Source organism: Eurytemora carolleeae, unplaced genomic scaffold (genome assembly GCF_000591075.1).
Source record: "Eurytemora carolleeae unplaced genomic scaffold, Eaff_2.0 scaffold223, whole genome shotgun sequence".
NCBI classification, from domain to species: domain Eukaryota; kingdom Metazoa; phylum Arthropoda; class Copepoda; order Calanoida; family Temoridae; genus Eurytemora; species Eurytemora carolleeae.
This window is the reverse complement of record NW_019396601.1, coordinates 220,899-246,575: the sequence shown is the minus strand read 5'-3', so window position 1 is coordinate 246,575 and position 25,677 is coordinate 220,899. Positions and strand designations below refer to the sequence as shown.

The window sequence follows — 25,677 nt, the reverse complement described above, 5'->3', positions numbered from 1 at the left end:
TTTTTAGTAAACAGGCAGCCCGACCTTTTTTGTATCTTGACGCCAATCATGAAATGCAGTCATTAAAGTGGCGAATTGGATCTAAGATTCGGCTAAAATGAACTGTGCCTTGATTCTCAGTTTTTGTTGACCAAACAAATCTGAAAATAATTTGAAAATTTAGTTTAAGTCAATACAGATGCCATAAAACCCCGATAGATGTCGAATATTGTGTTAAAAGTGCATTAAATTCAAATCACAGAAGACAAAATTTTACGGTGATTACTAATTGAGGTGGTGGAGATTACCAATTGAGGAGCGCGCTTGCCGCAAAACAGATTTGGGTGGCGGTGATTACTATTTGAGGAACTCTGGACTCCCTCCCTCCTGTGGCACGGCGAAAAGTTGTTTGAATTGAAGTCTAAGGCAATTTAATTCTTCTGAAATAAATATTTATCTGGTTAAAGTAATTTCACTGTTTATTTGTAAATGATTCACTGAAATTATGTTTAAATCGGTTCTTTTAATGCACTTTAAGTTTTATTAGCTCCATGAGGTTTTTGTTTATATTTACGCGGAAGCCTTGGAAATGTTTGGTTTGGAAAGTGGACGGAGGGTATGGTTCACACGAGTATCTTTTGTGCATGTGCTCAGGAGCGCACACAGAAATTTGTCCAGGTTGGACTCAGCACCCGTTGAGGCCTGAAACCCCCCAAGAAACCACAGATTATACTGATCCAGAAGGGGGTGGGGCTGAGCCCCCATAGCCCCCCCCTCATGTGAGATGGCTTTCTCAATCGGACCGGTACCAGTTCCCTTTCCCTCATACGTATTCCCTGATTGAAACAGATTGGAATAATAATTTATAATAATGATTTAATTTAAAGAATTATAAGGATGATAAAGGATTTCATTAAATCTTAAATTCAACTTGAATTCGTCAACTTAAAATCTATTGAAATTCCAATAAGTTTTAAATATTTTCAATTATTCTTCCAATTAGTATTTAATTTCTTTTTTAAATTTGAGTTCTTAACATGCTTGAGATGTTTTCTATAATATTATTGCAACGTATTAGTTTTTCTTTTATGTACACACACCTACTTGCTGAATATCTTTAAAGGGAATATAGAAAAATATTTTTTTAAACTTTAAGTGATCTATTTTTGTCTAATATTTAAGTATGCTTATGACTATAGGACGTATATGGAATGGATCTTTTTTACTTTTCTAAAAGACGAACTGATCGTTAACGACCTAGAACAAATTAAAACCGAAACGATCGTTTTCAAAACAATCGGTTTTGAAATACTAGTTTTTTATTCATAAAACGAAAAAGTAGTTTTTATCATTTCGTTCGTGCCTTCGTTAACTATCGTCACTGTAAACTAAAATTTTGTCAAAAAAGTAAACGATAGAAGTGCCTCAAAGCTTGATTCAGAAACGATAAAAGTGCCTGCAGCTTGATTCATAAACGATAGAAACGATAGAAGTGCCTCTAGCATTTTTTTAAACGATATAAGTGCTTCTAGCTTGATTCATTAAATAACGTAAAAGAATGTAGACAGTGGCGTATACAGATGGAGGGCGGGGGGGGGGAGGGGTTCAAGGATGACCTCCTTACAATTCGGCCGCCATGGATAGGTAATCCCTTGGGTTAAAACTTTGGTTACCAGTTCGGTACTAAGACCCAATAAATTAAAGGTTAAACCACCCCCCCCCCTTTCTGGAAAAATTCCTGCTGAGGCTCTTGCATGTTAACGTGTTAAAACATCCGACCCTGGAACGATGTTTCCATATAAATAAGATAGATAGACCTCAAATATGTGGAGCGACACATTTTTCAATTAAATTCATATGCTTTGAACTTTGCTTTCCTTTCAAGCTCAACAGTATTTGGCATTTTCTGAAATCGCACAATTTCAAAAATTAAATGTTTCAGCCATTTTTCCTAAGCATTATCTCTTACTTTATTCATTATACTAGCTGAAGGGCACGGCATTGCCCGTGGAAAACAGAAAGAAAAAAAAATGTTTTTAGCCTATATCACCCCCAGGCTACCCCTGAGTTCCCTCAAAAAATGTTCGCCCATTTGGCCGGCCATGGGGAACATATATATACGAGTGTCTTGTTTTATTTCATAGTTTATTAATTTGCTACAAAATAGCATCAGCTCTTTAACTTAAGAAATTCTTTAGAATAAGATAAAACAACTATTTGATATTTTTTATATATTTTTTTCGCAATTTTTAACAGGAATGAAAAATACAGTAATCCTGCTTCATGACTAATTTGTGATCTTTGAGATAAAAAAATCCTTTGTCACACACCTCTACCCCTTCAGTAAAAGTAAATTCAACCTATTGAAGCATAAAGTCTGACCGCGTCAACCTTGTTGCACCGGCTAGTCCTGTCCATAGAGCTAGTTACAGTACAAACTGGGACCGGAAAGGTTGACCTGGCTCGGAAATTCAAATGTACTACGGCTGCCCGTGTTGTAACTTTATTTTTCTATATTGAAAGAGCGCACCAAGACGAACATTTTGCAATATGTTAACACTTTTCCTGTTGAGACCTTTTCTGCCAAAGTCTTGTAAATTATATTGTTGTATGTTTTTTAATGTTATGTGGGTAATCTTTTAAAAAAAGTTATTTTGAAAACTAAAAAACCGTGTCAACCAGAAAACTGTGGAATAGGAAGACAACATTAAAGCAATAATTTAGCATACTTGAAGTTGTTACAAAGCAAATAGTTTTAAAAGTAACTTATTAAATCACTTATTATGTGAAATGGGTCTTTTTACTTTTTACACTGAGCAATTGATATGTCTCATGTTCATTTGACTATTTAAGGTCATAACTTGTGAAAATGGTCTGTTGACACTGAACAATTGCTGTGTTGAGTCTAAAAGTCGTCTTCTTATTCCAGAGTGTTATGGTTCTCACCGTTTTTCAAGACAATGGATATTTTCATTTCCTAGATAATGATTTTTGTACTCAAGACAATATTTCTGCAATAAAATGGCCGTTCATACTTATTTATTATTTATTATGATCATAAAATAGCGCGTCAGAAAATACTTTTTGTTGTTGTGCCCCCCTTGGCAACATTTTGCCCCCTCCCCTTAAAAAAGCCTTTTTTGAAATAATATTAATACATTTTTTAACTATGTCAACTATTCGATCATATACACACTTCCATATTACGAGTGTTAATAAATTATTTATATAATTTTCTTAAGTGGACTCATCACACACTTTCTTTTAATACTGTGATGGCGTAAGCTTCAAGGGGTGAAAATTAGAGATGGAAACTTTACTTCAAATATATCATTATTTTCATAGGAAGGATCCATATTATAAATAATGATATCAAATGTATATTTACACTGAAGGCAGTATTGATTAAAGCTTTTTAATAAAGGTTTTAAAGTGAGATTTAAAGTATTTTAAAGGGAGGGAGCCCCTCCCTCGTACGCCCCTCCCTCGTACGCCCCTGGACTATCTCTTTGATCATGAAATAAACCCACATGTAAGAATTAGGGTAATTTTTTTTTATTCATTACACTGCAAACTAACCGGGAGACAAAAGGGAAATTTATTTGCCTTTAGTGCTACGACTTTGTGACCTCATTGCTCCTTTAGTTCAGATGATACAACCTATAATCATCAATTTTTTTCCGACGTATTCGTATTAAGTATACTTTAAACGACGATTTTTTGTCGCTAGGTGTCATTGGAGTTTCTTTCAGCGTGGAACTCCAGAAGCATCGAGAGCATAGACATCTAGCGGCCAAATAATCGTCAAATATTTTTCGACGTTAGCCCCCTTTCATATAATGCAGTGCAGTCAACTTTAGTTTGCCGTGGTTGTGTGAAGTGGGGTGTTTGATGTTCTGAGGAAAACCTAAGTAAATAGAAGAATAAATATGTTTTCTAATGATAAAAAAACAGTTTTCAATAAGATGGAAAATAATATTCATTTTTCAGTGCTCTCTCTAGCATTGGTACTTTTAAAAAGGGCAATAAATAAACCTTAAACACTTGTACATTGTACTCTTCACTTGTACATTGTACTCTCCACTTGTACATTGTACCCTGCAATTGGGCATTGTACTCTCCACTTTGTACCCTCAACTTGTGCATTGTACTCTCCACTTGTACATTGTACTCTCCACTTTTACATTGTACCCTTCACTTGTGCATTGTACTCTCCACTTGTATATTGTACCCTCCACTTGTACATTGTACCCTCCACTTGTACATTATACTCTCCACTTGTACATTGTACTCTCCACTTGTGCATTGTACCATCCACTTGTACATTGTACATTGTACTCTCCACTTGTACATTGTACCCTCCACTTGTGCATTGTACTCTCCACTTGTACATTGTACCCTCCACTTGTACATTGTACTCTCCACTTGTAAATTGTACTCTCCACTTGTGCATTGTACCCTCCACTTGTGCATTGTACTCTCCACTTGTACATTGTACCCTCCACTTGTACATTGTACTCTCCACTTGTGCATTGTACCCTCAACTTGTACATTGTACCCTCCGTACATTGTACTCTCCACTTGTACTTTGTACTCTACACAAGTAAATTGGCATGTCCGATTCACAATGGTACCCTTAAGTTGTACATTTTTATGGGTAAATGATTTAATATTTAGGTAACACAGATCTGCTCTCAATGGTTTGCTCTGAACTCTCTTGCACTTTGTGTTTACAAACATCTGCAGTACACCGGGTGTTTGTCAACAATCTCTATCCAGAAGGTATACGTCACACAGAGTAGAGAATAGATAAAGTAGAAATTATGATCTTATCTGATCAATCTGATCAACAATGTGGGAGATATCGTCGTATTTCTAGCTTGGCTTTTTTAAATCTGACATTTTCCTCCATTGTCTCAAAAACAAAAATCTGCAATTGAAAAGAATCCATTTTTCCGGGTTGACATTTGTACCTTTGTGAATTGGATATGCCGCTCTATAAATGGAGGGTAGATTGCTTTAAAGTACGTCTCCGGTGAACAGAAGTTTTTAGCTTTTAGTTTGAAAGTATAAGCCACAACCGTTCGGTTTTCCATGCCGCAACATTTGAGTCTTCCGGCAATTATAACGTTTTTAAATTGTAAATTTACTGCATTGAAATTGCGATTTTCAAAACTCCAGCCACGTCCGTCATGCCAAAAAAAATATATGCATATAAAGATTTTTATATTAAAGTTTTAAAATTAAAATAGTGTTGATTTCTCTTTACTGTAAACTGCTAATTTTCCCCAAAAATGAATTCAATCTCTCCTCTAAACTGGCTCATTTTGAAAAAATTATGAACAGTAAAAATGGTGCACCATAACATACTCCTTAAGTTCAAAGGTCGCCATTAACCGGAAATTTGCACTAATTAACGAGAAAATTGCTAAATAATTGTTCTTGTGGAAACATCGGCAAATTATTTTACACAATATATAGACCTGATTTTATCTTTTCTTCATTAGTTCTATAAGCTGAAGGAAACTAATTATCTCATTAAATTTATTACAAGATTAGATTAAATCCATTTAATTTAGTTAATTATTATCTATTGCAACGTTCCATGGAAGTTTCAATAATTTTTCTTTTTGATACAAGATGTTTAGAATATACTGATTAAAATCACACCATCTTCCCCCACACCCATGCAACGCCCTTTTCATCCTTATAAGCTATTTTTCTTTAAAGTTGTTTTGAAAAAAGTTAATTTTAAAAACATTTTTCATTTCTGTTCTTAGTTTCGTTATGAGACTGCACAGCTGCATGTCCAATTCACAGCGGTATCCTTTAAACTTTTATCTGAGTAGCAATGAGTTAGATATCTGGAGAAAAAAATAATTATTAAAAAGAGTTTGTTATAAAGTTGTAGTAAGTAAGATCAAATGGTAGTACGTAAGATCAAATGGTAGTACATAAGATCAAAATTAAGATCAAATACCGCGGAAAATGATGTATCTATTGCATGCATATTTCAGGGCTTTTAATTTATTCTGAATTAAAATAAAAAGAAGTTTTTTTAGAATTATCAAAAAACTTATGACGGTCTATTTATTCATATATCTGGGATTTACTGTACAAAAAACACAGATTTTGCCTATGCTTATTATGATTTTTGTATTCCCGACTAGACCAGATAGCGTAGATTTTACGCAGACCCCGTCGAATGCGTTGATTTCGACGCTACAAAATTTTAAAAAGGAATTTTTTTAAAATATGTTGAAACCCGATATCAGACCCCTCCATTTTCCCCCCATATTCTTCACCCCCCTTCCCTTTTTGGCCCAGTACAATTACCGCGTATACAATAACCTATTCTGAATATTTCTTATACAAATGAAGTACCGTCTGCAAATAATGATATGGTAGGGCGGACCGCGTCAGTTGTATCTCCCTTCTATCCATACTCCTTGGATATGTCCCTTTTAAAAAACGTCGCTTGCTTGAAGTGACGACGACATTGAAAGACTCGTTTTTTTATGTTTAAATGTGCGCAATAAAAATGTTGATGGCAAAAGTAGCATTATAAACTTAAAAAAGGGGAACGCACATGAAATATTCTGAAAGCCTTCATTCTAGAGACTGGGTTTGCTCTTATTCCATGGATGACGAGTTTTTTATTTAATCCAATATGATGTGCATGGGACCCAGTATATTACAATTACACTAATTACTATTTCTATAAATTGTAACACCAAGCAGATGAGAATGTATACGCATTCTCACCAGTGCTATCCAGAGTAGGGGAAGGCAGGCCGCCATGAGCCACATATAGTTTTCCTTCCATGCCCCATATTAGCTTTATTGTCTTCCGTCATGAGCCACTGTTCGGTCTTCCATGCCACAGCATTTTTGTCAGCATAGCACTGTTGGGAATGCATACACTCTCATTTTACTAGTGCTACAATGAGTAAGTATATTTTTAACAGATGAATACGATTTGTTACATAGGTTGACCCTGCTTTTGTACCCAGCTCTTTTATTCGTTGTATAGAGCAGGGCCGGGAACAGGTCAACAGTATCTCAGCCAGGTAAAACTGGTTAGGACAGTCTTCTTCAACCAATCAAATTACAGAAAACTATGTCAACCAATCAGATCACAGAAAACTTGTTCAACCAGTCAGATGGTGGTTATGGTGGTATTTCAACACTATTCATAACATTTAATATCTATTACCGATTGTTTAAATCCCCATGAGACTGGGATCAAAGAATGTTGAAAGGTAGATTTTGCGAACTACTTCTAAAGAAATAAAACTATGTATAAACAAGTGCTTTGCAACTTTGATAACAAAAGAAAATCAGTTCAAAATCATTCCGATGATTGAACTATTTCTTTCTAACAATAGTACACCAAGTTACAAAGAGAGAGAACATATTTAGAAGATGTCTACTTTAAGAATGATAGATTAGATTCTAGATTATAGAAGGATAGGCTGGATTCTATACATTTATCAGGAGAAAAATCAAATCCGGGAAAAATTGAGATTGAAAGAAGANTGTTGTGTGTCAGTCACCCATTCATATATTCTACCGGACAAATTATTTAAAAAAGAATAAAACATGCAGGGACATCAGGGATGAATATTCTAGATTAACCCGGCTGGATGAGGATGAGTCTATGTATTAATATTTTAGTTTAACCCGACTGGATGAGGATTAGGATGAGTATATGAATGGATGAATATTCTAGATTAACCCGGCTGGATGAGGATGAGGATGAACATATATATAGATGAATATTCTAGATTATCCAGGCTGGATGAGGATGAGGATGAGTATATCTATGGATGAATATTCTAGATTATCCAGGCTGGATGAGGATGAGGATGAGTATATGAATGGATGAATATTCTAGATTAACCCGGCTGGATGAGGATGAGGATGAGTATATATATGGATGAATTTTCTAGATTAACCCGGCTGGATGAGGATGAGGATGACTGGGAGTGTGGTGTGTGTGAGGAATGGTTTGTTTCTCATCAATCCCTTGAAGATCATCGTTTATACTTTCAACACTGGGGGTCAGATACTAATATCTTACACAGTCCCTTTATTCTTTAAACCATATCTTACACAGTCTCTTTAATTATTCATTAAACCAATATCTTACTTAGTCCCTTTATTCATTAAACCAATATCTTACACAGTCCCTTTATTCATTAAACCAATATCTTACACAGTCCCTTTATTCATCAATATCTTACACAGTCCCTTTATTCATTAGACCAATATCTTACACAGTCTTTATTCATTAGACCAATATCTTATACAGTCCCTTTATTCATTAGACCAATATCTTGCACAGTCCCTTTACTCATTAAACCAATATCTTACACAGTCCCTTTAATCATTAGACCAATATCTTGCAAAGTCCCTTTATTCATTAGACCAATATTTTACACAGTCCCTTTATTCATTAAACCAATATCTTATACAGTCCCTTTATTCATTAAACCAATATCTTACACAGTCCCTTTATTCATTAAACCAATATCTTTCACAGTCCCTTTATTCATTAGACCAATATCTTACACAGTCCCTTTATTCATTAAACCAATATCTTACACAGTCCCTTTATTGAAATAACAGTTTAGCATGAAAACTTCATGAAGACAAATAACCTCGTGGGATTAAGAAATTTGAGACAGACGTTACAAATTCAGGTTTTGAGTTTGATTTGGTATTTAAAAATATATCAAGAGAGAATCAAATTGGCAAACAAACAGCAAAAAATATAAAAACTTTCTTCCAAATTCGACTCATTTGCGATTTGACAAGTTTATATTATGTTAAAAATAAAGAAAGATCACGAAAATATCAACACTCTTGATTACAGAATATAGTTCTTTTTCGAGAAAGTGGAAGCCGTTTTTAAAGTATACTTTGCCCTTTGCTAGCTTTAATCAATGCCTTAGGGAAATTGAGCATATAAAGTAGTGATCGAAAAAAGATTGATTTGTTAATAAAACTTTATCATATTATATTAGGTGCAGTTTTTGTCGCCAAAGATTCCCGGATGAGGACAGTCTAAATATACATAAGGAAGATTCAAATTTAAAAACGAGTAAAATCAAATAGATTATCAAGTACTAGAATCTATTTGAGTAAAATATTATGTCAAAAACTATCACTGAAAGTATACAAGGAAGTAACAACGTGCAGGAAGTGTCCTGAATTTACCCCGGGAAATTGGGAGAACTACGGGGATTCTCTTAGCTTGTGGCTTTGCTGGGTTCTCAAGCTACTATTTATAAATTAGGAAATCAATTTTGTTGTGTGTCAGTCACCCATTCATATATTCTACCGGACAAATTATTTAAAAAAGAATAAAACATGCAGGGACATCAGGGATGAATATTCTAGATTAACCCGGCTGGATGAGGATGAGTCTATGTATTAATATTTTAGTTGAACCCGAATCTTTCTCCTCCCATCTCGTCCTTCCCCCTCTCCCACCCTCCCCCCTCCAGTTTTAAAACATAAAGGAAATATATTCTCCAGAAACTAAGGCCTTGAAATTTGATGTCTGTCATAATAGTAAAACCTTTACGAGAGATTATATAATAAAATAAATATTGGAAAATTTTGAAATGAAGCATAAAAATCAAGACCATTTTCTCAATATAAAACTAAAATTCTACATGTTTGACACCCATAAAACTGTGTGGAAAAGGAAGACGACTTGATTTTCATATTTTAAATAGTTCAATGAACATAAAACACAACAATTGTGCAATGCAAACAGACCCTTTTAATTTAATAAGTTGATTTTAAAGCTATTGTTAAAACTAAATATTTGCTTTATAACAACATCATTCAAATACACTGACACAGAAGAATGATTGGTTTCCAAAAGATTTTGAAAATTACAAAGAGAAGTTTTAAAATGTAATATTTCTTGGTCTCGAATGTCTGAATCACAACAGATACTTTTTAAACCTTCGTCTGATGGAGAAATCCTTGTTTTCATATTTTGAAAATTGATTTTCTTCTTTTATTTAACGGAAAGAGATTATGTTTACCGAATTATCAATTTTAGTAAAAAACCAACCGTTATCTTCTTCATCGTAACTCAGTTAAAGGTTCCAAATCAACTCTTTAAAGAGACTGTAAGCGTAAGTTATTGTGCTCCTTCATGTAAAGATGTCCATGCCCAATTCACAACGAGTAGATATCAATATTTATAATTTTGAAAACTGATTGTTTTCAATTGTGCTTCCTCTGCAAACGTCACTTACGCATTTATATTGAAGAAAAACATACAGGAATTATCAGAAACAAACACTTTTAAGCCTAGAAAAACGATAATATCCACATAATTGATCAGATTCAAGGGAACCGTTGTGAGTCGGTCATTGACATATTTGCTTGAAGGGTCGCTTGAGACATTTCCTTTAAGTGGAGAGTCACTAGAAACTACGTGAACAGTCTCTTTAAGTGGAGAGTCACTAGAAACTACGTGAACAGTCTCTTGAAGTGGAGAGTCACTAGAAACTACGTGAACAGTCCCTTTAAGCGTAAAGTTTTTATTTTAATACTTGGAACCTGTAGGAGAGGACAGACCACTGGTCCGAGGACGAATCTTCAGATGAGGACGAGGATGAGGACGAGGATGAGGATTCAACGGATTCCGAGGAAAGTATCTTTCATTTGATATTTTTCCATTGAAAGTGATATAATCGATTCACATCGGGATTCTACAGAGATCTGCCACTGTAACCTTGCAAGGTAACATTTGTTGCATAAAACGTGCTGGGTCAACTCTACACTGAGTAGCCAGACTGGACAGTACGATTGAATGCATATACGTAGTACATGTTGTACCGGCTCAGATCTTGCAACTTTTAGATTGGGGTTCTTTCGTATGCTTTAAGTATTAAAGCGCTGACATAAAAAACTGTCAAAAAAACTGAATTCACTTATTTCAAATTTCTTTTAATTTTTTATCTTTAACAAATTTTACGGTCGGAAACTGAAATATAATTTAGAATTCTTTATTTCTATTTTACATATATTATCTTGAGGTTGTGAATTTATGCATTTCATTTGTATATTAACATCCTTCCTTTCTCATTTTATATAGTATACTTCCACAGGGTGTCCCTAAAAACATAGAAATTAAGTGACGAAATTGAACTTGTCTTTTCTACTGCAACTCAATCAATTGTCGAGGGTAAAAAATTAGACAGATCAAATTTTGGAAATCCCAGTGTATCAAATTTACGACTGATGCGTAATTGGATCAAAAGACTATTTATATGTCGACTCTTAATTTCCATGCTTCCTAGGACACCCTGTAATCTATATCGTACACAATTTTGACCTGGAATATCAATAATATAACTTAATTATTATTACCTATAGAGAGGGGCCGTCCCTTTCCGCTCAAATTTCGGCTTTTTCTCCGGCCTCAGTTGTCTTTGAAAAGTAAGACTATTATCAATCAACAGCGAATAGGCTGTTTAGTTTACCCTGAAATTACCCAAATAAGTGAACGGTCCCTTTAAAAATAAGATAGGAATGTCCGATTCAAGACGGTACCCGGCCATAAACCCTTTATCTGATCAATAATATGGAAGATAGAGTTGTTTGTCTAGCTTTAAAAGTTCTGACAATATCCTCCATTGGCTCTGATACAAGAAATCCGCAAATTTCTTTAATAGAAGAGAACCCCACAAAATGAAAATTATAAGACTTTAAAAATATTTTCTACAGTTCCTTCCTTATATAGATGATATATATATATGATATACGATATATATAGATGATGATGTTATAAGAAGATCAACTGATATAGATGATAATTATGTATTTTTGTTCAGGATGGTTTAGAGGAAGGATTACAAGCAGAAACTCAATTTCTAATCTAGTTCATTTGTTAATCGTTCACTGAATATAAAAAAAAAATTGTTCAAAAATGTATTTATATTTGAAATAGAGAGTTACACACAAAGGATGGGACTTTAAGGACGACCTAAAACTCTTTAAATCTGGCAATTCCAGGGCTTAACTAAGTCGTCTTCTTTGAAAACAATCTAATTCAATTTTGATGGAATTTATCACACCTAATATTTCCCGTTGTAGGGTGATTAAGTGACTTTATCGGCCTACAATAGGGCGAAAAAGTAACTTTTTCACCCTGCTATTAGAATTTAAAATTTCATATTTAATTTTTCTCATTGTAGGGTGATAAAGTTACTTAATCACCCTACAACAGGATGATTAAGTAACTTTATCGACCTGCTTTTAAAGAATTTGAGTAAAATTGAATAAAACTATATATGCTATTGTTGGGTATCATGCCTGCGAAAAAGTTTTTTCCGGTATTTTCACACGCACTTAATAATACCCATTACAATGACATAAATAGAGATGTTGTGGCTCATTCCATGATAAGGCAAAGAAGAAACAAGTTTACAGTTACAGAGAATAAAAAATTTAAGGAAACAGACAGTATAAATTCTGCACAGTCGTCTCAGAAGTCTCAACCTATGTGGGTAAACCTGTATTTATCAACAAATTTATTCAAAAATCTTAAGTAAAAGACGCAATAATAGCAGGGCCAAATTATCTAATCACTTTTTTGACATTCAAAAACAAAATTAAACAAACTGGAAAAAATGTTGTCGCATTTAAAGATTTGCGAAACATGATGAACTTAACTTTATATATTCAAAATTTTTTCAAAATTAATTTACTTCCATTAATATAAAATTTTCTAATCCTTATCTTTTTGCAACCTTAGTAATTCGAACTTTAAAATCTTCTAGAGATCAAATAGTCAAAATTTAAAATATCTAAAGTTAACATCATCAGGTTGCAAAGATAGCGAGATTAGAAAATTAGAGTAATCAGTTCTTCGAGAGATGTCATTCAAAAATACGCATTTTTAGTAGAGAATTAAATTTTTTTTCAGTTTTTTTACCAAAAATTAAATTCTTTCAAGAGTACATTGTATAAATGATGTTATTTTTTTCCAATTTATTTACAAATGTGTCTAGATTTGTGAAAATAGACTTTCATTGGTCAAAATATGCTCTTCGCAAAATAGAATCTCATAAAATGTTGAGTAAAATCTTAGGAAAAATCTCATAAAACTCCTTTCAATAGCATAGAAATTACAGAATGAGACCCAATTTTAAGAATTTGAGCCAGGTCTAAACCTGGCTAAACTACTTACTGCCAGTTCAATTTTGAACCGTTGATTCAAAGTTTAAATCAAATCAAATAAAATAAAATCATAAATATTTTTCTGCAGTAAACATAATAACAAGTTAAAAAATATATAAAAATTCCAATAAAAAGATGGTTCAAATTCGAACCGGACCAGTTCAGCCAGGTTTAGACCTGGCTTAAATTCTTTATCTTTTTCTTTTGGAAAATTGATTATTTTTAATTTTTGTTCCACTATATAAGAATAATTTGAGAATTCAGGAACAATGTGGAGGAAATGTATAGAATTTAACACATTTTAATCAAGAAACACAACGACATCTTCCACATTATTGATTAGATTTAAGTTAACGTCATAGCCCTCTTCGGATCAATGGCCACTTTATAACCATATTTTTTCCCCCTCTAATTCCATGTTGATTATTAAAGTTTGTAAAATGTAAATTTTAATGAAAATAAAAAGAAATTTGGGAATTTATTTTGTTTAAATTCTTTACTTAGGGGAAAATTGAATTTTGATTAGGAATGTGAAACAGTTTTGTTAGAAACTCTAGATAAAGGAGTAAAATACAGGGTTACCCTCAAAGAATGTGACTTTGGAAAATCTGAATTATGTATTCTGTTTTTTTTCGTAAACATAGTCTTCTATTGACATAATGTATAATTTGTGCAGTAATAAGGACTATTAAATTTAAATAAGGGAGTAAAGATATCTATGAAAGGCTAGACGTATTTTCCACAGAGCCCAAAACTTAAGACAGACATGAAACTGGTTTTCACGAATGGGGTTAGGCAAGTTTGTAAATATCAAACTATTTGTTAAGAAATATTATTTTTCCCGGTTAGTTTTATATTCTCTCTTTATCTTATACTTCTTGATGTAAATCTACACAATTGTATAATAAACCCTAAAAAGGAAACTTGGGACTTTCCAAGAAGATATTGAATATCTCCTTGAGACTTTCGTTCAACGATACTCTGTAGGTTCAGTTGTGTACAACTGAAGTATCACGACCAATAAAAAGAAATCTGCTTTCAGGGATATTTAAGGATCCAATGGACTAAAAATAGACTAAACTCATTAATTTTATGTTGAATATTAAAAGTTAGAGTATTTTTTTCATTTTAGGATAGGTCAAGATAAAGGAATTATGATGGGTATGACAAGTTAAAGGGATTATGAATGATATGTCAAGTTAAAGGGATTATGAATGATTTGTCATGTTAAAGAAATTATGAATGATATGTAATGTTAAAGGGATTATGAATGATATGTCATGTTAAAGGTATTATGAATGATATGTCATGTTAAAGGGATTATGAATGATATGGCCTGTTAAAGGGATTATGAATGATATGTCAAAGGGATTATGAAGGATATGTCTAGGTAAAGGGGATAGGAAGGATATGACAAGTTAAAAGGATTATAAAGGATATGTCAAGCTTAATGGATTATGAAGGATATATCAAATTAAAGGGAATAGGATGTATATGACAAGTTAAAGGGATTATAAAGAATAAGTCATGTTAAAAGGATTATGAAGGATAGGTCAAGATAAAGGAATTATGATGGGTATGACAAGTTAAAGGGATTATGAATGATATGTCATGTTAAAGGAATTATGAATGATATGTCATGTTAAAGGGATTATGAATGATATGTAATGTTAAAGGGATTATGAATGATATGGCTTGTTAAAGGGATTATGAATGATATGTCAAGTTAAAGGGATTATGAATGATATGTCATGTTAAAGAAATTATGAATGATATGTAATGTTAAAGGGATTATGAATGATATGTCATGTTAAAGGAATTATGAATTATATGTAATGTTAAAGGGATGATTATGAATGATATGTCATGTTAAAGGTATTATGAATGATATGTCATGTTAAAGGGATTATGAATGATATGGTCTGTTAAAGGGATTATGAATGATATGTCATGTTAAAGGAACTATGAATGATATGTAATGTTAAAGGGATTATGAATGATATGTCATGTTAAAGGTATTATGAATGATATGTCATGTTAAAGAGATTATGAATGATATGTCGAGTTATAAGGATTATGAATGATATGCCGAGTAAAAGGAATTATGAAGGATATGTCAATGTAAAGAGAATAGGAAGGATATGACAATAGAAGGGAATTATGAAGGATATGACAAGATAAATTGATTATGAAGGATATGCCCAGTTAAAGGGATTATGAAGGATATTTCAAGGTATAGAGGGAATAGGAAGGATATGACAAGTTAAAGGAAATGAAGGATATGTCATGTTAAAATGATTATGAAGGATAGGCCAAGATAAAGGATTTAGGAAGGATATGCCAAGTTAAAGGGATAATGAAGGATATGTCAAGTTAAAGGGATTATGAAGGATATGTCAAGTTAATGGGATTATGAAGGATATGTCAAGTTAAAGGGATTATGAAGGATATGTCAAGTTAAAGGGATTATGAAGGATATGTCAAGTTAAAGGGATTATGAAGGATATGTCAAGTTAAAGGGATAATGAAGGATATGTCAAGTTAAAGGGATTATGAAGGATGTGTCAAGTTAAGGGATATATCACGTTAAATGGAATAGGAAGGATATGATAAGTAAAAAGATTACGAAGAACAGGCCAAGATAAATGGAATAGGAAGTATATGACAAGTTAAAGGAATGATAAAAGATATGACAAGATAAAGGGATTATGAAGGATATGACAAGATAAAGGGATTATGAAGAATTTGAAAAGATAATGGAATTTTGAAGGAAATATCAAGTTAAAGGGATTATGAAGGATTTGACAAGATAAAGGGATTATGAAGGATTTGACAAGATAAATGGATTATGAAGGAAATATCAAGTTAAATGGATTATGAAGGATTTGACAAGTTAAAGGGATTATGAAGGATTTGACAAGATAAATGGATTATGAAGGATATTCCAAGTTAAAGGAATTATGAAGGATTTGGAAAATTAAAGGGATTAAAAAAGTATCAGACGGGTTAAAGGGATTATGAAGGACATGACAAGTTGACACTTTTTAAAGATGTTAAAAAAGAACAATAATAAGATCATTATGTTTGTTGTTTTTATTTAACTCACAAATTTGTAAGATTCAAATTAAGCATTTTATACAAAAATATTTCCACATGTTTATAATAAAAATGTTATTTTATGGTTACTGAATTGAGCAGATAAATTTTCTTGATTTTGCAAAGAAACTTTTGACATGCCTCAAAACCATAATTTTCTATCCCTAAATTTTTGCAACTTATAATGGCATGAAAAGCATCCGATTGCAAAGAAATTAGGATTAGAAAAGTTGGGGTGATGAATCAGTTTCTTTATCAGTTCTTCATTACTCAGTACATGTGAACTGCACTGAACTATCTTTAGACCAATGGGAACACGACACAGATATCTCACCATCACAATACTCCCATTCTCCCTGAAATATTACTATATTAATGGGAACACGACACAGATATCTCACCATCACAATACTCCCATTCTCCCTGAAATATTACTATATTAATGGGAACACGAGACAGATATCTCACTGAAATATTACAATATTAATGGGAACAAGAGACAGATATCTCACCATCACAATACTCCCATTCTCCCTGAAATATTACAATATTAATGGGAACACGAGCCAGATATCACCCCATCACAATCCTCCCATTCTCCCTGAAATATAACAATATTCATGGGAATAAGATATCTTCCCATCAAAATACTCCCATTTCCCCTGAATTATTACAATATTAATGGGAACACGAGACAGATATCTCACCATCACAATACTTTAGCTACGCTCAAGTTAATAAACACCGGTTTAAATAATTACTTTATTACTAACTTAAAATACTGAAATTTATATGAAAAGTAAAAGATAGATAATTAATCAAGATTTTAAAAAGTGTAATAATTTATCTGGAAAATTTACGTTGATTTTTGTTTAAGAAATCAGAAAACAAAAAGAGAACGTAAAGAAACCACATCACGCACCTCTGCCCCTTTAGTAAAAGTAAATTTAACCTATATGAAGCACGTCTGACCGCGTCAACCTTGTTACACCGACTAGTCTTGTCCATAGAGCTAGGTACAGTACAAACTGTGAACAGAATGGTTGACCCGGCCCGGAAATTTAAATGTACTACGGCTGGCCATGACATGAAATAAAGTGTCTTAACAAAAATATTGGTATCTACAAAACTGCCTGACCACATTCAGGAAAATGTGTTTCTGATACTGGGTTCTGATACTGGGTTTCTGATACTGGGTTTCTGATACTGGGTTTCATAACGATACTCTATCTTAATTCTCAGACTCAGAGTACCAGGCTCGTACTTGATTGGTAACCCTGTATATAAAATATTATACAATCTTGGCAAGGATGTTTAAAAATCCAGAAATTTATTACTTTTCTGTGTAATCATTTGGAAGAAATCTAATTAGCAGCAAAGATATGTCTAAAGCATCTTTACTTTGATATATTTTCTTATTAAACACAGAATATATTTCTTAATGTTAGTTTATAATTATTTTATTATTATTTTGTTGTTGACTGCTTTTTTAGGTCACTATCGCTAAATCCTTTCATGTGTAAATGTTCAATTTTTCAATTCGACTGGCCATACTGCTTTCCTGGGTTTACATGAGGATCAAGGATGAAAGACTCTTCCATTTTATAGTTAAGGAATATTAATATTTACTTTCTATAAGTGTGTGCAGAATATTAATATTTGAATTTTTGAAACTCCAGATTTAAGAGATAAATACAATGAGATCTCTGTCCTCGATGATCAGTCAAAGGTTGTTAATCTGGCATTACGCTCTTTGCCTGGAAGGTCAAGTAAAATTACGCTTACAGTACCGAACAGGATATAACTTACAGTACCGTACAGGATATAACTTACAGTACCGTACAGGATATTACTGTACAGTACCGTACAGGATATAACTGTACAGTATCGTACAGGATATAACTGTACAGTTACGTACAGGATATAACTGTACAGTACCGTACAGGATATAACTGTACAGTACCGTAAAGGATATAACTTACAGTACCGTAAAGGATATAACTTACAGTACCGTAAAGGATATAACTTACAGTACCGTACAGGATATAACTTACAGTACCGTACAGGATATAACTGAACAGTACCGTCCAGGATATAACTTACAGTACCGTTCAGGATATAACTGAACAGTACCGTACATGATATAACTGTACAGTACCGTACTGGATATAACTTACAGTACCGTACATGATATAACTGTTCAGTACCGTACAGGATATAACTTACAGTACCGTACAGGATATAACTGAACAGTACCGTACAGGATATAAATTGCTGTACCGTACATGATATAACTGTGCAGTACTGCACTGGATATAACTGTACAGTACCGTACAGGATAACTTACAGTACCGTACCGGATATAACTGTACAGTACCGTACATGATATAACTGTACAGTACCGTACAGGATATAACTTAACAGTACCGTACATGATATAACTGTACAGTACCGTACAGGATATAACTGTACAGTACCGTAAAGGATATAACTTACAGTACCACATTGGATATAACTGTACAGTACCGTACAGGATATAACTTACAGTACAGTACGGGATATAACTGAACAGTACCGTACAGGATATAACTGTACAGTACCGTACAGGATATAAATTACAGTACCGTACATGATATAGCTGTACAGTACCGTACATGATATATCTGTACAGTACCGTACATGATATATCTGTACAGTACCGTACAGGATATAACTTTCAGTACCGTACAGGATATAACTGAACAGTACCGTACAGGATATAACTGAACAGTACCGTACAGGATATAAATTACAGTACCGTACAGGATATAACTGTACAGTACCGTACAGGATATAAATGAACGAAATAGCCTCCACATCCCCCCACATATCTAACGTGGCATCTAGAAATAGTGAAACTTTCTGTAACAGTTTACCTCAAGTATAAAATGCTGTAAAGTATTTGACAGTAAACTTATTTTGAAGTTTCCAGACGCTTACTTTCCTAATTTTCCGCCAACTTTTTAAGTTTGCTAACTTTAAGTACATTCTTAGCTTTAAGATATTCATGATTTGGGGTCGATCTTAGCACTATTTTTTTTTGAGCTTTTCTTAAACATTTAGGTTTTAAAACTCCTAATGATAGAAACGTGTTTTTCCATTTCTTAAAAAATTAAAATATTCAAAAAAGTAAAGATTAAATAGTCAAATTTTATGGTTTACACCACCAGGTTGCAAAGATCTACGGTAAGGTATAATAGAAACCCTGAGATTTTGCTTGTATGTAATTAATTACCAGAAGGAATTCGAAATAACGATAACATGTTCTAAAACACGAATAAATTGAACGGGAAAAAAATTTGTTAGATATCCCTAATGTTCTGTTAATGATTTTGAACATAATATTCGTAATTTTGCTTAGATCAGAAATTTGAGTTTGAGTTAAGTGATAATTTCTATAAACTATTAAAAATAGGTAGAAAAAATGCCAGTTTTAATTTTATTAACAACTAATTTTATGTTCTAAAGTGGCGTACCCATTGGCAATATCAAAAAAGTTGTTATGCAAAAAAGTTATTTTTAAATTGTCCAAATTGATTCTCTCTATAAAATGTTAAAACCCTTATCTGCATTGACGTTAGTTAGAGTAAATATCCATATTTTCATTTTTCGTGGATTTTATGTAATAAAATAAAATCCCCTCTTTAAAGGGACTGTGAGGGTAATTCAAAATGCTGGTCTATGCAAAGATGACAATGCTCTGAAAAGCTCTGTCTGATACTAATTAGATACTAATGTTTGTAATTTGGAAAACTCATTGTTTTTAATTTAACAGATTTAATCAAATAAAGGTTTAACTAGCAATAAAGTTTAAAGAGTTTAATTCAATTTATAAAACTTGATTCCTGAATTGTTGCCAATTTATTTCTGCAACAAAGGATTTTTACAATAATTGCAAAGTTCAGGAAAATCCAAAGATAATAAAGGGTGTCCCTCAAAAAATGAAGCTTGAGACACAACTGAAAGATTGATTCTGATAAATTTAACTATCTATGGAAATAAAGTGGGTTGTCAGGGTCAAAAGGTTCACCACAATATAAATACCTCATAAGTTGTTTAATTTTTAACAAACTTTTACATTTGTTAACTCATTTTTCAAAGACGATCATGAAGTCGTCTCTTAACTATCATATTTTTTGGGACACACTGTATTGCTAAAAGAACATATCATAATTATGAGTTTATACTGACAACTTTAAACGTAGAATCTTTCATGCCTTTGGCCAATAAATATACAATTAAAAACTCAAATAATATGTTGAATACTTCTTTTCTTATATTTATATATATACAATTATACATATATATATATTCATATCAGTTGAAACGCAACAATCTTCTTATAACATTTTATTCATAAACAAATTGTTTCATGCTTTTATGCAATCATCATAAATCATAAATATATTGGAATATACCAGAAAATATATATTTAAACCTAAAATGTGTATTAAAATTGGAAAAGTAAAAAAATCTGCACTTTCCCTCCTCCTATTTGCCAATCATTGTAATTATAATACAATTGGATTTGCAAAGAAATGTTATGTGTTAATTACTACATGTGTACTGTACACTATAAACTGTACATAAAGCTATATTGTACATTTCTCACCTGTACATCCCATAAACAGGTTCCTGTCGGTACACGTGGAGATCTTACAAACTCATGTACACCCTGACATCCCTAAAATTAAAAAAATATTTTTCATTTTGTAAATTGACTAGTTTTTCTAAAGATAAAGATAATTTGTGAATTAAAAATGATATGACCGATTTTTCTATGTTTCGGTTTTGTTTTAAAGCAAAAGGAAAAGAACATACCTCTGAATTATCGGGGTTGCAATCCACAATAGACCAACTAAAAATCTCGAAGTTTTAGCGGAAAAAATCAAAAATAAAAGATATTGTCAGCAAAATTTGAAATGAAATCAACAGATTTTAATAATTCCGATAAATCTCTTTTTTAGAAACGACGAGGAAGATTTTTCTTCCAAATGAGACAAACCGTTTCTTTTTTCTCTTTAAAAGAAAATTCTTCTGTAATAATTTTTTTTCAATCGAAATTAAAACATAGTCTCCTGAATAAAGGTAGAATATAAAGACCCTTTTATTTTAAACATAATATATGTTATAGTTATCTCCTGAAATTATTTAGATTTTTGTTTTAAAAAACATAAAAATAAAATAAATTAATTTATTTTTTCTAAAGCTTCCCGATCCTCCAGCCAAATCAGCACTTTTCTTGCCCCGAAACATTCGTCACATCTGTACTGCAAATAAACATTAGTCACATCTGTACTGCAAATAAACATTCGTCACATCTGTACTGCAAATAAAACGTAAACAAACAATCGTCACATCTGTACTGCAAATAAAACGTAAACAAACAATCGTCACATCTGTACTGCAAATAAAACTTAAACAAACATTCGTCACATCTGTACTGCAAATTAAACGTAAGCAAACAATCAACGATTTAAAATTCTGTAATGGTGATGGACCAAACCTCTGTTGAGAAAACAAAAATAGATGTTAGTTCCACATTTAATGTAAATATATTGTGAATCATACACGTCACTCAACAGATGGAGGGTCACTTGAAATGACACCTCCCGTCCCTTTAAAAAATTCAAAGCATGGGCCCAGCATGGCATAGATATTGTTTAAAAGGTTTGTTAATTTTTCAGACATTGTCAAAACCCAAAAACAAAAATGCTGTGCGAACATCTCTGAAAAAAATGTCAATAAAAGAAATAAATTCACCAAAACATGGCAAATTTGGGAGTTTCAGATGAGGTTTAGGCCATTGAACCGTAAACACCCTCCATGCTTTTTCATTTGATTCTTTCAAATTGGGATCACAGAAAATTCGTAAAATAATTTTTATTTTTAAGTTTGTTAATTAGTTAGTTAACGTATTTAAATTAACCAAATCTAAATTATGCCTTTCTGATAATGGGAAAGTATGCCTTTTAAAGAGCAAAAATTAAATGTAAATATTGTATTGATATTTTATTAGGGACCTAAATGTTTCAAGGAAAAAAGATGAGTTTTGTTTAAAATTTTCCAATTAATGACCCTCTTCTGAAAAATGCTAATTCTCCCTTTATTTGTCTGATTTATTATACCTGAGGATGCCCGTCATACTCCACTGTATCCAATATCCAGGTATTCATAAATATTGGCCATTCGTTCCTTCAATATTTTTGGATTTTATTTCCTTTAATATTCGTTCCTTCAATATTTTTGGATTTTATTTCCTTTAATATTCGTTCCTTCAATATTTTTGGATTTTATTTACTTTAATATTCGTTCCTTCAATATTTTAGATTTTATTCCCTTTAATATTCGTTCCTTTAATATTTTTAGATTTTATTCCCTTTAATATTTTTGGATTTTATTCCCTTTAATATTCGTTCCTTCAATATTTTAGATTTTATTCCCTTTAATATGCGTTCCTTTACTATTTTTAGATTTTATTCCCTTTAATATTCATTCCTTCAGTATTTTATATTTTATTCCCTTTAATATTCGTTCAATTAATATTTTTAGTTTTTATTCCCTTTAATATAGGTTCTTTTAATATTTCTAGATTTGAGAAATTCTCAGGAATTTCAGGAGAAATATTCCAGAAAAAATCTCAGGAATTTCTTTAGAACAATTCCGGAGAAAATCTCAGGAATTTCTGAGGAATCAGTCACAAGAACTTGTTCTCGAGAAATTCCCCGGAAATTCCTCGAAGCAAGTCACCAAAACTGGAGAACTTGGAGAAATTCCTCGCTTTTTGTTACCTGGGTTTATTATCAATATCATTATTATTACTGTTTTTATGATTTAATAACCATAATAATATAATAATTTAGATATTATATGAATTATGAACTGCTATTTGATTATATCTATAAATTATTGTTTCAAAAGAAGATATATGCAAAAAAATTCAAGATTCTAAAACCTATAGATGTTGTGATCTTATTGACAGATGATAATTTTTCAAACAGACTTTATACAATTTGATCTGTGTTTACGGAATAAAAAAATATTTACGCTAGGCCTCCTGTAGAACTCAATAGCATGCTCTCACACTCACATGTAGCTCCTTGTCCAAACCCTAGCAATCAATCATTCAATCAATCAATAAATATATCGATAATCAATTCTTGATTAATTGATTCTCAGTAAATCAATAAATCTTTTTCTCTTGATATCTATATAAATACTTTGCTTGTCTGGGTGTTTCTTAATCTGTTTGTTTGTTTGTATTCAAAACATCGAAACGACTAAACCAATCTGGCCCAAATTTTTTGTGGGACCTCATGTGACCCTAGGGAATGTATAAAGATGATCGAATTTGCAAAAATTTTCCTCTAACAAAATTAGATTTTTGAAAATTTTGAAATTTCACGACATTTTTTTCTAAATCTGCAAATTTTTGTTTGTTTTTGTTTTACAATGTGTAAAATGAGAAAATGTTCACAATTGAAATATAAGATGGGCGCGAAGCGCCCAGTAAGCATTGTTTTAATATTTATCTACATTTCTAATTATTTATCTATCTAACCAAAAATTAGGTGTTATCTGGTTTACGTCAGTGAAACTTATCTTCCAGTATTTACGCAAATATTTTGAATTTAATGCCTCCCCCCCCCCAACCACAGTTTTTTGACATAATAAAAAAGGTATTTCTTAGATTTTTTTTTCTGTGGTGTTGAAAAATTTTAACCTTCCCTGCTAACACTGCATTCTTCTCATACTTAAATTGATCAATTCACCAATATACATGAAAAATATTTTTACCTTTTTGAAAGATAATCAAATACCAAATACAAATTCCAAAAATGGTCACGATCTCATATACTCCGATGTCAACATGGACATAAGCACATACCTATCAATGCCAAACCAATGGTCATGATCTCATAGGCTCTGAAGTCAACAAGGAAATAAGAACGTACCTATCAATACCAAACCAATGGGCACAATCTCATAGGCTCTGATGTCAATATAGGACATAAGCAAATAACTATTAATGCCAAACCAATGGTCATGATCTCATAGGCTCTGAAGTCAACATGGAAATAAGCACGTAACTATCAATACCAAACCAATGGGCACAATCTGAAAGGCTCTGATGTCAATATAGGACATAAGCACGTAACTATCAATGCCAAACCAATGGGCACGATCTTGTCATCTTGTATGTTTCAACTAGGACATAAGCACGTAACTATTAATGCCAAACCAATGAGCACGATCTCATAGGCTCTGAAGCCAACAAGGACATAAGCACGTAACTATCAATACCAAACCAATGGGCACAATCTCATAGGCTCCGAAGTCAACAAGGACATAAGCACGTAACTATCAATGCCAAACCAATGGGCACGATCATATCATCTCGTATGTTTCAACAAGGCACAAATTACTCTCTCACTGTAATCAAAACAGAGTATATTCCAACTAATGTGTATTTAGATATCTATGTTACAGATTAAGTTTAAATAAGTATTTACAAGTTTAGTGCGGATATAAATAAGCGTAGTTAAGCCAGTCACTGACGTAGTTATAACTTAATCACAATACAGGTTTTGATGTATTTACAGACGTAGCTAGGCTAGGCTAATCGCATTACAAGTTTTGAGTAGTTAATGATAAGCGCATTTGGATTCACAGACAATGTACAACGTAATATATCTAGATATGTTCAGGTTTACAAATATAGGGATTGCTGTATTTATTACACACACACCCTTTAGGATAAAAATCCTCTAACTTACCAACTAGATTAAGACAGAAAAAAATGGCGGCCAGGCTAAGCATTTTTTAAAAATTGTTTCCTCTAAACCGACCTAACATAAACTAAAGAAGTTTATCTAATTTTGTTATAAAGATAAGAATTTTGTGTTCGTAAGATTAAGCATAATTATTTGAAGATAAAAACCTAGATTCTAAATAGTAAAATAACAGATGAATTTTAAAATATTTGAATTGTAAAATCATCGGAATATTAAGTCATGATTAATTAGTTTCAAATCTATATAATTTACCTCTTNAGGAGGGCTGGTAAGTAAATGTGGGTGGAGAATGGAGGAGGGCTGGTAAGTAAATGTGGGTGGAGAATGGAGGAGGGCTGGTAAGTAAATGTGGGTGGAGAATGGAGGAGGGCTGGTAAGTAAATGTGGGTGGAGAATGGAGGAGGGCTGGTAAGTAAATGTGGGTGGAGAATGGAGGAGGGCTGGTAAGTAAATGTGGGTGGAGAATGGAGGAGGGCTGGTAAGTAAATGTGGGTGGAGAATGGAGGAGGGCTGGTAAGTAAATGTGGGTGGAGAATGGAGGAGGGCTGGTAAGTAA

The 25,677-nt window shown here is 32.4% G+C and overlaps 2 protein-coding genes across 5 annotated transcripts in view; one reads left to right on the top strand and one right to left on the bottom strand.

The window, feature by feature from the left end:
• Window positions 1–11,975, top strand: part of LOC111706140 (uncharacterized) — a 20,196-nt gene extending 8,221 nt beyond the window's left edge. Inside the window, exons 5-10 of one of the 2 annotated variants that reach the window (XM_023478924.1) lie at window positions 4,657–4,761; window positions 6,970–7,049; window positions 7,932–8,042; window positions 9,009–9,063; window positions 10,573–10,656; window positions 11,844–11,943. In XM_023478924.1, coding sequence (XP_023334692.1) covers window positions 4,657–4,761; window positions 6,970–7,049; window positions 7,932–8,042; window positions 9,009–9,063; window positions 10,573–10,656; window positions 11,844–11,891 — 483 coding nt within the window. In that variant the 3' untranslated portion in view covers window positions 11,892–11,943. Of the gene's footprint in view, window positions 1–4,656; window positions 4,762–6,969; window positions 7,050–7,931; window positions 8,043–9,008; window positions 9,064–10,572; window positions 10,657–11,843 lie in introns of both variants that reach the window. The other variant, XM_023478925.1, reaches the window with a different exon arrangement.
• A 4,294-nt stretch (window positions 11,976–16,269) lies between these two features.
• On the bottom strand, window positions 16,270–25,210 carry LOC111706142 (uncharacterized). 3 transcript variants are annotated; one of them, XM_023478928.1, is made up of 7 exons: window positions 25,104–25,210; window positions 23,374–23,437; window positions 22,455–22,521; window positions 21,541–21,596; window positions 21,148–21,184; window positions 20,939–21,010; window positions 16,270–16,643 (listed from the first exon to the last, which is right to left on the bottom strand). In XM_023478928.1, the coding sequence occupies exons 1-7, from the start codon at window positions 25,144–25,146 to the stop codon at window positions 16,554–16,556; spliced, it is 429 nt and encodes a 142-aa protein (XP_023334696.1). In that variant the 5' UTR covers window positions 25,147–25,210; the 3' UTR covers window positions 16,270–16,553. The 3 variants fall into 3 exon arrangements, with proteins under 3 accessions (XP_023334696.1, XP_023334698.1, XP_023334697.1); XM_023478930.1 differs by lacking the exon at window positions 16,270–16,643 and adding an exon at window positions 16,650–16,710; XM_023478929.1 differs by lacking the exon at window positions 16,270–16,643 and adding an exon at window positions 16,756–16,821.
• Window positions 25,211–25,677: the final 467 nt, after the last annotated feature.